Here is a 13,908-nt window from a genome sequence, read left to right on the forward strand (position 1 = left end):
TTAAATATGTTTTAAAATGTAATTTATTCCTGTGATGAAAAGCTTAATTTTTAGCAGTCATTGCTCCAGTCTTCAGTGTGACATGATCCTTCAGAAATCATTCAGATATGCTGATTTGCTGCTCCAGAAACATTTTTTTTGTATTATTATCAATGTTGAAATCAATTGTGCTGATTGATATTTTGTGGAAACCATTTTTTCAGGATTCTTATTTGAATAGAAAGTTTAAAAGAACAGAAATTGTTGAAATAGTAATCTTTTTACGGTCACTTTTGGTCAGTTGAATGCATCCTTGCTGAATTTAATTAATTAATTTAATAAAAAATAAATTTAAAAAAATAAAAATCAGCCCACAAAGTGACAATAGGGATATGGACAATATAAACACAATAGACTGTTACCAACACTGCATATTATTTACATTGTCTTATTTTACTGTTTACCTCAATTTTACTGTACAGATGATATAATAAGACATTGTGCTAAATGGCCTCAAAAACTCATGCTAAATATGCCATTAAATTGCCTGTGATTTGTAAGTAACTCTTTTCTTTTCTCCCTGGTGAATTATCTTTTAAAGTATTAGTAAAATATTCATTGTTTAGGATGTGTTGATTTATACCAAAGGTGTCGATAGTCAGGTCTGCATGAGTTTAGCACATAAATATTGTGCATCAGTTTTCACCTAGCTGTCTTTTTTTACATTTTCTGTCATTAAAGACAAGTTTTTGTAGCTCGGTTATTTAAAGCAGAAAATGTACTCACTATGAAAAGGCTCCTGAATGAAGTATGAAGAAAATATCCAGTATCAGCTGCTTGACGGAATGGTAAAATCTCCACAGAGCCAACTCCCCCATCCTCCTCCTGTCAGGGACATGAATTTAGAGGCCCAGAATAATTTTTCCGTCTCGTTAGTAGGTAAATATTATGTAAAATTTGTAAAAAGTTGTTTTCATTAGGCAAAAACTAAAGTTCAGGTTTCGTATCTTGGGGGAAGCTTTAGAGTTTTATGTTCTGGTAGACGGGCAGAAAAAGCAACTCGATCTCCTCGAAGTGTGACATTGTGTAAACACTCTGGTAGCGGATTGCAAACAACCAGTGTTGTTGTGTTGGTTAGCATTAGCATTATTAGCATCACAAAGACTGTATATTTCCTCAGTTTTCTCAAAGCAGAACTTGCTCATAGTTTGAAGAAGTGTAATTGTGCTATACAATAACAATAATGACATTCCATCAGGGCATCCATTTATTGTCTTTCAGCTGAATTACTTTAGTGAGTAATGAGTAGCTCAACTTCAGCCAGTTGCTTTTAGTGGCTCAGCTGTGGGCAATGCATGAATCATAGCATAATTATGCATTTGTGACATAATTTCTTGATAACCCCTGGTGCAATGCAGGACACAGTAGATCCCCCCATGTATCTAGATTTCAAGCAGACATCTCTGCAGCCTCCCAGTAAGACTGCAGGGTCCCATCAAGATAATCCTTAATAAAGAAAGGCTTCACTTTTAATCTTACCCACTTCTCATATTTCTAGCTTGATATAGTTTTTGGCAAGTAATGTTTTAGCACTGATGTCAGTCTAGGACTATCAATGCATCTTTGTTAAGTCCATCACGGGCACATAATAGGAACATCGCGAGCTTGATTGTCTAATTCTAAAGGGCCGTTTTGCTAAGTGTTTAAGTCTAGCAGAAAAATAAGACTGTTGAGGCCTAAATTTAGGCTCTCGGATTTAGGATCAATACACACAAACAAAAAATAAATATATACTTGTACTTGTTATATTTATATATATATACATATTATTCATTATTTAATTCCAAAATACATCATTTGCAGTTCAGAACTAAATATAATTGAATATTCTCACACAACAGTATTACACAATATGATAAACCATATAATCAGAACTTTGAAACTAGCTTTATACTTTGAAACTAGCAATTTGTTTATTTTCCCATGATATGAATTTAGTTTGGTTATTTATGGCCTTTCATGTTAGTGAGTCAATATACCTCTCAGAATCTTAATCTCAGTCTTATTGAATATTATGAGATATCTTTCACCTGATATTGTGCTATTTATAGTTATGGTACAGTAATGTGAAACATACCTTTCCGTTGACGTTAAAGCTTTGCTTAGGGGAAATTGAAAGTGTTTGCTTGGGAGACATAAACAACTTGGGATAATTATGCTGCGCAATTTTAAAATATCTGCAAAATTACATTGAAAGTTAATTTTATGTGCGAGAGAGGGGGTTATAACTCGATTGGCGTATAAACCCCTCAGCTACGGCAAATAGTTACTTGAGATCCCCTCTGCATTTATTAGTCTATTGAGTTATCAAGAGCCTCTTCAAAATGCAATATATTTAATTTTCTCAGGCTGAAATGTGAAACGCCGGCTTTTACCTGTAGGCACATCTGTAGCGTAAACGCCTGTGCATTTGCATGACAACTGCTTTAGTAGCACCACATCTAGACGAGGAGAAGTCAAGCTTGGGTCTATTTATACTGAGGTGAATGGCAGAGGTTTGGCCTGCTGTCCCATATATGGCTGCTGAGTCCATTTCATTGCGACACACCAGCATCATGTTGTGTATTTTAGTAAATTTGTGAGTGTGTGTTTGTCTTTTTAGGCACCTTGTAGCATATTTGGGCAATTTTTTAGTATAGGTATACAGTATATATAAAATAAGGCACATGCTGCTTTTGTTCGTTATGAAACAAATTGTTTAGAGATTTATTTATATTTGATAAATTAATTGAAAATTTAATTATTATTTTCACCATATTGTATGTCCAATTAAAAAAGTAATTTTCCCCATAAATTTACAGGTTAAAAACAAACAAACAAACAAAACTACTTAATTACATATTTCTTTATTATATTTAAATTTTATATGATTTTAATATAAATCCACTTTACATTTGTTTGTTTGTGTGTGTGTGTGTGTGTGTGTGTGTGTATTCTTTTTATTCTTTTTGTATACAAATGAATTTACTTATATTGTTATATATACTTATATTTTATATACATTATATGTATATAATGTATAATATACACTAATGCACATGTTTGTTAATATATGTTCATTTACATTTTCACATGTTTATGGTCTTAATAATGTAACATAATGTTACGTGCTGTAATGTAGCTTAAAATTACATTACAATTAAGACCATTATATTAACATATAATGTTATTTCGACAGACGACAGTCATTACCTTGCAAACAGCAGTGAACAGTCTACTTGTTGATGGAGGGCTTCCACTATAACGCTGATCGGACGAGCCAGTTTGCTCCAATAAAATCACCTATAAAAACAACTATATTTACTTAATGCATACCTACTAGGATCCTTTTGTCAGGGACAAACCAGAGAGAATCAGCCACAAAAAAAGAACCGGTTTGTGGGAAGAAGAACATAAAAATAAACGGGAGAGAGAGAGGAGAGAGAGAGGGAAAAAAAGCTGTGCCCTGGGGCTGTGTGTGTGTGCAGAGCCACAGGATCCAGCAGACTAGCAGAGATGCATGCAGGATCTGCCGTTTCATTGTCTTAGGATCACTGATACAATCTAGAGGAAGGCTATATTGCTTAAAGCTTTGAGTGAATGACATATGGAGGACTGGTGTGAAGAAAACTCCCCAGTGCCTCCTCCAAACTAAAGTCTTCCTGTGAGAGAGAGAAGCGAGCAACTTTCTGCGCTTTCAAACTGCATGCTCCCTCCCTCCCTCCCTCTCTGTCTCTCTCAACTGGCTCTCTCTCTTTCACTCTTTTTTTCTCTTCCTCAGACACTAGCTAGTCACTGCCTGCAGCAGTAATCGGACAACTCTCGTTCTTGCTCGGAGTCTGTCTCTTGAGATCTAGTACGGGGCTCCATGACTTTTCACCCTTAAAATGAAAAAGAAAAAAGTTGTCTTTTATCGCTAATCTGCGCGTTTAAAGTCAACTCTGAGAGAAGTTTCTTTTTAAAAAAAAAACTTCTTTATTTGCTCTGGAACGGACAGACACTCAACGGAAGATTGCAAAACAGGGAGGAATAAAAGAAAAAGTGCAAGGATTCTACCATAATTGTAGTGAGTACTATTTTGATTAGTATTTTCTTCTACTTTTATTATTTTACGTGTCCCGTGTTGAACTTTTTACGTCATTTTTAGAGTTACATGGGTATTTGGAGCTGTGATGGCATAATCAAGATCTAGATTAAATTGAAATATTTTTAAAAATGCCTTCGGATATAATATTTTTATGTTCGTCAATCAGGAGTAGTTTGAATGACAAAATTGCAGTCCTTCAAAACCGGCAACATTATCAAGTTATCTCTCAACAAATTGTATTATTTTTTTTTTATCTACACTTAATGTACTGTTAAATCCTCAATAGTGTCAGTTTACTTTATTACATTTAATAAAAGACTGTAAAATATAAAAATAAAACTACTTATGTCAGTAACACCATAAAAATGTATGTCGCTGTAGTATATATTGTCAGATTATTTTTAAAACATAGATATCAAAGTTCATAAAAGCTAATTGCTGTTTATACATATAAAGCATTTAATCGTTTTTTAAAAAAGCAATATGTTGTATAGTATTTTGAGTTCACGTTCCTACAAATTTGCAATTTCAGTTTTATTAAAAAATTTCAATGAATACACACTGTTTATTTTAACATAAAACTCCTTATAAAATACAGCTTAAACAGTTTTAAGATGCATCATGTCACTTTCACCGTTTGCCGCTCAAATTTAAATCCCCAGTGACTCTCTCTCACACCTGAGAGCTCACGCACCTGATTCACACCTTCAGCCTTTTCAAATTCACCTTTTTACATCTCCTCAGCCCTCAGGTGGGGACTACATTTTTGATACTTTAAAACAGGTGTACAAGGCAATGAAATAAGAGATTGCATTGTAAATTATGACCCCATTTTGAGTCCTAGATAATACGTTTCTATTTTTCATCCAACAAGTAAAACCCAAGATTCTATTCAGCTGGCAGAATAAACAAAACCAATTCAGTTTTAGCAGTTGACATCCAATGCCATCTGCTGCAGGCAGGAATGCTTTAGGGTAGACAGACAGGCAGATTGGTGTCTTGTAAGACATCGGCAGGCGGCCACCAAAACTAAGACACCCGCACATTTTTGAAAGAGTTGTTTTCTATGCGAGGATGAGGAAGTTCCTTTGAGAATTTAGTATTTTGTGTTATCCGGTAAAATTATTCAGGGCTTGTAAATATTTCTCAAAATGGATAATGTTCTTCTCACTTTAGTCTTGTAATTTGAAGTTTTTGTACATTAATTTAGTAAAGAAGCAATGGAAATTGTTTTTTAAATCTGCTTTTATTTTATAATAATTGAAAAGCCATCCCACGGCAGCTGTTTCCCAGCTCGCGTTGTTTTTTTCCAGAGTGTGTTAATACGGTGTTGCCTCCAGCCGCCCTCTCTGTGTTCCTTTCGCACAATAACCCCGCTTATCTAATTACCTCATAATGGGCTGCTTGATTTGGACTGTTTACACACTGTATTTGTTTTAATAAGGCATAAGTTCGGCTGCATTAAGCTCTTTCCGATAAGCCCTCATGCGTTCAGCCCCACGACGTGCCGTTGTTTGCCGAAGGCCCAATGTGTGCGGCCGAGCTGGAAACGGTGCGCGGTGAAAGACACAAGGTTAATTGAAACTGCTGCGCTTCACTGTTTATGAGATAGAGACAGCGGAAACGGTTTGTGGCGATTAGTTGTTTACTAGATACAGTAGAGTGTTATTTTGTTAACATGCCACTGTTGGTCTTAGGAACATGTCGCTCAGGGAAAAGGAAATAAGGGCTGAGAAGCTCAATTGATTACGGCTCTTCTACATTCACAATTCCTTTGTGTTTGTTTACATGTAATCAAGGAGTTTGTTTACTTAAGCAGAGGAGCAGAGGATGAGCTAAACCGGAGTATCTTTTTTTTTTTTTTTGCTTTTAGGATGTCTGTGTAGATGCAGGTTTTAGTGTTGTGAATTAAAGAAAATAGGGGAAAGAATAAATTAAATGTAAATGTCTAACAATAAAATCTGTTGTATTTTTTTATTTTTAAATCTAAGTTAATTGCAAAGGAGTGTTTCTGTAAAATTAAAAGCTGAGAAAAAAGTATGCATTAAAATGTAATGCTTTTTCAGTAACAATTTACGTGTTCGCACTGTGCGATCGCCTTTTTTTTCTGTGACACTGCGGTGGGGAGAATTTGATCAGATGTGTTCCTTAAATCTTCTCTGGTGGACACTCGAAGCGGATGGACTTCTGGAAATAATTTAGCGAATTAACAGATTTAATGTAGCTGCGCTGTCCATCGCTTGAGCTCCATGTCAGATTGAACAAAATGGAAGAGACCAATCAGAAAACTGCAGCACGTGTTCGGAATGAAAATTTTAATTACACAAAATTGTAAAAGTTTAAATTGTCTTTTTAAATGAAAAATTAAAAAGCAAATGGATTTTTATGGATATGTGTCCAAGTGTGCGTTTCCACATAAATATGTGTCCTTTGATTTGATAATTGATACATATTTTTATAGGACTCATTTATTAGTATATATTGATTATCTTAAGTGGATAGTTTTCATGTCATTTTTAATAACATATTATTAGTATTTTAGTACATTCACAATTTTAAATCCATAATTTAGTTACAAGGGGAAAAAAACTTTCAAGCATATACCTGCAACAAAATTAAATCTGATATTACAGGCACGCATTTCTCATTCTGTTCTTTTTTTATGCGTAAGGTAATCAGTGTTTTGCTGGCGGTGCACATTTCTTTGCTTTATGCTCACAGAGTCCAGTGAAGTGTAGCATTTTGTAAACTGTGTCTAATTCTAGTCACATCTGTGTTCAATTGTTGTCTACATCGACATTCTTTGCAAGTGGATTTATTTTTCCTGGGCCACCATGTGGATTCAGCTGACCAGCTTAAGTTGGGATTAGTTGTTTTAAAGTTATTTTGATTAAAGCGTTGTTTTTCAAAACTAGTAACTTACAACACATGTTTTGCATAGTCTATGAAATTCAAAAAGAGACATGCATGTCTTGCCCTATAAAATTACAATCTTGTAAACCGTGGCTGGAAAGCAGGCAGGGGAAAGCGAATAGACACTAATATTTCATTATAATTTTTTTTTTAATTTGAAAAATATTATTTGAATTTAAATATAATTGACAAAAAATCCCACAGTATAATAAGTACCACCAAATATTTCAGCCGTGCTTGTTATTACATCACAATAGAAGTATTCAGGTGAATCTCATCCGTGTCGGAGCGGCTCAGACAGCCCGCGTGCTCTACAATGATCAATGTTAAAAGCCCGGCGATGTTTGCCGATAGAAACGCAGCGCTTGAAATAAGCAAAGCGAGACAAAAAGCCATGCAAACAGTCGTGAGTGAAGCGTGTTTGATGACACTTCCAACGCAGCTCTTTGTTCCCGAGAGCTTCAAAGACAGCTCAGTTCAGGTTGAATTCAAGCGCACATCAAAGATGCTGAATGCACTCCTTTTTTGTTTAAACAATAAATATTAAGCAGTACAGCACAAGGGCTTGTTTTTGCTTTTAAAAGCACCCTGGCCCCTCCCTTCGCAGTTCACCTGGTGAAAAATCACCTGCTGGATGAGGGGCTTTGCCGTGAGACCGGCATGCGTAATGCCTCGTAAGCTCAGGGCGCTGATTGCAGGCCGTAGCAAGTTCTTTATATCCCTTCCTTCTTTATCTCCCTTGTCTTGCAATGAAACAGCTTGTGCTGGACTTTTTATAGAAAGCCAAAGTACTGTTCCCAAACTTAGGATGATGTAAAGAACGACTTTAGAGCACAAAACTGTGTTAATATGACTAGACGGGGTCAAGCGAAGGAGAAATTTGGAAAAAACTTGACCATTATTCATCACAGCATGGCCATTGTGGGAAGAGGGGGGCAAAAAACACCAAAACCAAACAGCTCGGGTTACTACATCATGAAAACAGCCCAGCATTAAAAATTCATGCAGGGATTTTTCAGACATTTTGGTGGAAAAGCCGAATAACCATGACCTAGATCCAACAATTCGGCTCCGGTCTGATATTGGGTAATAGCGCCGCAGGTATCAGTGCAGAAGTGGACGGCAGAATGTAATTGTCAGCTAAAAAGAGTAATAGCGGCATTTGAAGTATCATAGAAAACATGTGTGGCCCCATAGGTTCCACTCCAACTGTACAAGATGCACTCAATTATGTTCAACTCCGACTTCTTAGAAACACCCAATACGTTTCACTCTGACTTATTGTAGAAGATGCACTCATTAGTATCTATCTGTCCCCCAAACCCTCAGGCGAAGTCCCAGTCATCCCCCTGACCATCATTAGGAACTGTCAGTGCGCCTGGAGAGGGAGTGTAGATAAATTTCAGATAGTGTCAATTGCAGATGAAAGATGCTAGGGGTGTCATGCTTGACTAGCTTCTGTTCAACAAAGTCCCATCTCTCTCAGCCTTCACCCCCCCCCTCCCTACACTTCCTGAGGCAACAGTGGCAGCGACCTCGAGCAGGCGCCCCTGGCTGGCTCGCCCAAAACTAACCCCCCCTCCTGGTCACCCACCCCTCCCTTTCCTGCTTACCTTGGCTAAGCCGCTTTGCATGTTGATTGGGGGAGGACTAATCCAGTTTGCAGCTGTCGTAGACCAATGATGAATCACCTTTCCGTCATTCGGCCGGGAGGAGGGAAGACCTGGAAGGAGGAAACAACGGTGGAGGGGTTGAGCCTACAGACAATGTGCCTCTCTGTTCCACCGACTCCTCTCTTGCCATTCTGTGCGAGAATAACAAAAATGTTTTCTCAGACAACGTCTATTGTGTCACGGATGGCTCTTCACAGAGACATCGGGCTAAAATAACAAGGAGTGATACTGTTTTTAGGGTCCTGGCAGGTAAAAAAGAGGACAGGGAGAAAGAAAGAAATAGAGGGAAAAACACTATTTGACATAAATGGTTGAGATCCGTCCAGTTTCAGGTAAGAGGGAGCTGATTTGCTGCCAGCAGCATCACTGAAAAGCAGCCACTTGTTTAGCAAAGTTCAACGGCTTGAGACACTTCACGAGAAGGTGTCTGGAATTTTTTGTAAACTGCTGGACATGTGAAAGAATCAAGAGGTGTTAGAGAACAAAAACATTTGACTGACATATAAGCTTTGTGTCGGAAACAGACATTGTTTGAAAAGCAAGTCGAGTTTTAACATCTCTATGGCATGGATTATTTTCCCCCGGTTTTAACTGCGACCATCTGTAACGGATATTTTATAGCCGATCAAGAACGACGGCTAAAAAGAGGTATGATAATCTACGCTGATAATGCGTTTCTTATTTCCTCCTCTTTGTTATTCATAAAAATCCAAATGTTTGTTGATAGCAGTGACACGACCATTCCTAATTGATTCTGGCAGCGCGGCACGCAAGGCATCGCGTTTTTGGCGCAATTAGCACAATAATGCTTTTCTGGAGACTGATGTGTGTTTTAGTTTTGCGGCCGCATTCACATCACACACAAACACCCGTAACATACATCCAACCGCAGACGCACACTGGCCTGACCTTCCATTTGCTATGCATAATAAAATCCCACGAGTGTGCGATGGAGCCAGTAGAATAATGTTTTCAATGGCGTGGCCTTCGGTACATAAACAAAGAAACAATTAAGACGCTCGCCAGTGCAAACAGCATGCTTTAGTGAACTCTTCAGTCGCTCTTGTTGAGGTTTGAGACCTCACAATCACACATCTCTCTCTCTCTCTCACACGGCCCTGGCTATTGCTGTCTCAGATCAGAGACCGCTGAGGGAAATGAACGTATGAAAATTGCAGCGGGCCAGTGGTGGTTAATTTTTAATGCTTCAAATGAGAAAGTCAATCAATCATCAGATGTCTCATTAATTGTTAAATTTGTGTCAAATGTCATTTGATGTGCCTCAAGGGAATGCCCCTTGTTAAGTGGATTTCTCTGGAGAGCTTCTGGAATGTTCTTGTTTTAATGTAGTTTGTTTTCCGAGAAAGCCGCATTTTTAAATTAACTATTTAAATAATGATAATTAATGTTGTTTTTTAAAATAATAATATAAAATTATTATTGTTATGGTCCTCTTTTTGCTGTTATTCAGAAATGTTATGTTGTTTGTAAAGGTAATACGTTTACATTTACATTTAGTCATTTAGCAGACGCTTTTATCCAAAGCGACTTATGAGGACAATAATAATAGATAGGTATTGTTTTACATGCATCTAAAATTCTATTTTAGCTTCATAAAAATGTCAGTATTGGGTTTTTAAATATACATGGATTGTATTATATAATAATTATTTTTAGTCAATGTTATGTAATTGTTAATTGTGTATTTTGAACGATCACTCATATTTCAGATCTTGATGTACGCACTAGTTTGAGTGTGTGTGCATGGGTCATTCAGTATCATGTGACCGTCTGTGTGTCTCTTCCTCTCAGGTCTATGGAAATGCAGGATCTAGCTAGTCCACACAGCCGAGTAAGTGGAAGCAGTGAGTCCCCAAACGGTCCCAACATCGACAACTCACATATAAATAACAATTCCATGACACCAAATGGAACTGAAGGTACGTCTCCACAGCCTCCGGCGGGCCGTATACCTTCATTAATGTGGATTTATTAGCGCTACAGAACACGGTTTTTAACCTGCCCATTCCCTTTGTGTAACATTTATGCACCGTTAAGTTGTGAAAAGTTGAATCCGTGTTAACCATCTGCAGATTTTTGCTCTGTTGGATATGTGATATGCTTGTCATGTCAGGGGGATTCATATACTTCAATTTTTTATAAAATTAAATGTAAATATACATGAATTTGAAATATCTGACCTCTACAATATCTTATTTCTATATTTCTACATAAATTATTGCAAATGCATCAGTGCACTTTAGTGCTACATTTTAAAATGACTCAATGCATGCACTATATAAACTGTAGAACTTTCAGTGTTTTCACGGATCATGTTACAGCCCATAAGAATTGTATTCAGCTCTGAAGTAGTTTACATAATGTAATCTTGACTGTGGTTTTCTCCCATTTCTGTAGTGATAAGCCCCAACCTGTGACAGTGCAGATTGTCATGTGTCCTGTCCCATTCTTTCTCCCTATAGGTGATAACATCACTATGCTTACCACAGCTGACTGGTTGTTAAGTTCTAGTTCACAGTCTGCTGCAGGTTTGTGCAGTTCTGGCGAAACAATGAAAGGACAATACTTGGCGTCATATGTGAAATTACACACGTTATATAGTCATTTCAGCCTGAGGCAATCCTAACAATTTCATTTGATTGCATTCACAAATGTGAAAAGCCAATTTGATGCGCTCACATCTCTTCAACTATTGTGCCTTTCATTTGGACTCTTGTTTGGCATTCTGTGTTGTGTTATGGTGAATCTGTTGAAAGCATGGTTTGAGACTTTTTGGCTATGATTCCAGACCGTCAGTGAATGGTTAAAAAGCTGCGGGCACGCGTAATGTGCGTTTAAGCTTTTTATTTGATGTTCTGCAGGACGGTTTTATGGTTATGTGTGGTATGTGATAAGACTTGACTGCACTAGTTTCTGCATGTGCCGTGCCACTATTTTCCCGTATCCCTTCGAGATTTAATTATCTACTCTCTACTCTTTGATTTTTACATGTCATTCTGTCAGAAGTAGATTGGTTTATGCATTTAAATAATAATGTTTAGTATGGCTATTGCCCTTAAATCAACACAAGAGCTGTGTGTATTGGAAGGGAAGTGTCCTTGTTTTATTTGTAGAAGAGATTAGCTTTAATTGTAGGCCTCTCTTGTGAGCTAGCCAGGATAGAGCTGTCGAAACCTGAAAGCTCTATTATCTCAATAGAAGCCCACTTCATTACGCCACCCTTACAATACCCAACCACCTAATGATCCTTTCCACATTGTGAGGCAATAAAACCATCTGGATGAGCACTTTGATGTTACAAAAGTTTGCTTTTTGGCTAGGCTTTAAATTCACGCATTACTTTAAGATTAAATTTGTTGATTTTACAAGCAGAAAGGCATTTGCCTGTAGTGTGACTGACAACCGGCTTTACCAGTGCAGCGTCACAAATGCTCTGCTTTCCTTCTGCTTGCAGTTAAAACAGAGCCAATGAGCAGCAGTGAAATCGCCACCTCTGTAGCAGACGGCTCTCTAGACAGCTTCTCAGGATCAGGTACGACACGCGCACACTCAAAGCTGTAGAGCTGACTGGTGGGAGATGATCCCACAGATGGGTTACTGATAAGCAGAGGCCCAGGAAGTGGCTCTGTGGCTGGAGCTCTAGTAGCGTGAGGCTCTGTCTGAGTTCCCAGGCCAACAGGCATTGAGTTATGACCCTCCCAGCCCCCTTCTCGGCCCTAATCGAGTGACACCCCATCCCGGTGGCCCGCACATCCTATGGGTTTTAGATGCATGACTCGTAAATTATGAAATGCCGTTCAAAACCACAAAACTTTATAAGGTTTGATAAGACGGGAGACATAAAGTGATATTAAATGCCTATTTGTACTCCATTACTAAGACATTTTGGGGCCACAAAACCAGCTCGCTTGCTTTGTGTCAAAAACGTTATACTCTCAATGGTCTATTTTCAAACTTAAGCATACAAATCTAGGTAGGTCTATTCCATGTTATAGACTCCTCACTTTACTTACTAAGCAAATGCGAGAACTCTTCATGGAGTATTACATTCCTGCTAATTTATCTTATTTCCCTACCTATTTGACTAAGTACCTGATACCTTTATGTTAGACTCATATAAATCCTGGCTTGGACGTCTATCTCTGACAATATGAATGAATTGAAGTCATTTGAGACCGTTTTATACTTAGGGGATGCAGTAGTGTAGAGGTTCAGTGTTTGTCCAGACCAGGTGCTGAAGTGTGGGGAAAAGGCCCCGGTTTCAGGGCGCAAAGAATACAGTTACATGGAGCAAGAGCTCCTTAACTAACCCTTACTTTAGATGTCACAGCCAATTATACACACGAGGCAAGAGAATCGCAATATTTGTAATACATGCACCCTAAAGAAAAGACATCCAAACCCTACAAATGGAAATTCACAAAGGACCAAGCTTATATTTAGTAGTCTAAAAACAGCAATAGTAAGTTAGTAAGCCTAGTAATAGTATTAGTAATAGTTATTATTTTTTAAAACGAAGATGTAATACATAGGTTAAAAATAGTCTATTCTATTCTATTCTATTTGTATTGAACAGTATTGTTAGTGTTTTAGTATAGCATTTTTAAAAATAAAAATTCCAACTTATAATATTACACATTATTAATAGTAGTAATAAAAAAAAAAATAGTAATAATAATAAATATATAATAAAGAAAAAATATACAATATATAAAATAATTGTATAATAATTTTAATTGCAAACAATATAACAAAACCTTTGTAAAAAGCGAAATAATTATAATATATTTATACTTTTTATACGTTGAAAAAAAATATTAAAATAAAACAGCAACAAAAACAATAATACAGTAAAATTTCCAGATAATAATATTACATGATAAAATAATAATAAATGTATTATTTTATTATTGTATAAAATATATACAATAACTTTATAACAATTTTCATTGCAAATAATAAAGCAAAAAAGTTTGAAAACTATAAAAAAATACAAATAATATTGAATGAATTTTCATTCATTTAAAATATTAAAACAATGACAATAAAATAAAATAGGATGAATAATAAAATAATATATTAAATTGTTGTTGTTATTGTTATTATTATTATTATTAATTTTTTTGTAAGTTTTTTTTTTTTTTTTTGGTTTTAATTTTAGTTTCAGTTTTAGTTTTAGTTAACTATAATAACCCT

The 13,908-nt window shown here is 36.5% G+C and overlaps 1 protein-coding gene across 8 annotated transcripts in view; it reads left to right on the plus strand.

Moving 5' to 3' along the window:
* The first annotated feature begins 3,815 nt into the window (after positions 1 to 3,815).
* Positions 3,816 to 13,908, plus strand: part of eya1 (EYA transcriptional coactivator and phosphatase 1) — a 42,369-nt gene continuing 32,276 nt past the window's right edge. For 4 of the 8 annotated variants that reach the window (XM_016576629.1, XM_016576631.1, XM_016576636.1 and 1 more), the window contains exons 1-4: positions 3,816 to 4,084; positions 10,504 to 10,631; positions 11,175 to 11,240; positions 12,167 to 12,244. In XM_016576629.1, the coding sequence (XP_016432115.1) occupies positions 10,508 to 10,631; positions 11,175 to 11,240; positions 12,167 to 12,244 (268 nt within the window). In that variant the 5' untranslated portion in view covers positions 3,816 to 4,084; positions 10,504 to 10,507. The remainder of the gene's footprint in view (positions 4,085 to 10,503; positions 10,632 to 11,174; positions 11,241 to 12,166; positions 12,245 to 13,908) is intronic. The other 4 variants (XM_016576632.1, XM_016576634.1, XM_016576635.1 and 1 more) reach the window with 2 other exon arrangements.

The sequence above is a fragment of the Sinocyclocheilus rhinocerous genome, unplaced genomic scaffold (assembly GCF_001515625.1).
Source record: "Sinocyclocheilus rhinocerous isolate Xijiao unplaced genomic scaffold, SAMN03320098_v1.1 scaffold2008, whole genome shotgun sequence".
NCBI classification, from domain to species: Eukaryota; Metazoa; Chordata; class Actinopteri; order Cypriniformes; family Cyprinidae; genus Sinocyclocheilus; species Sinocyclocheilus rhinocerous.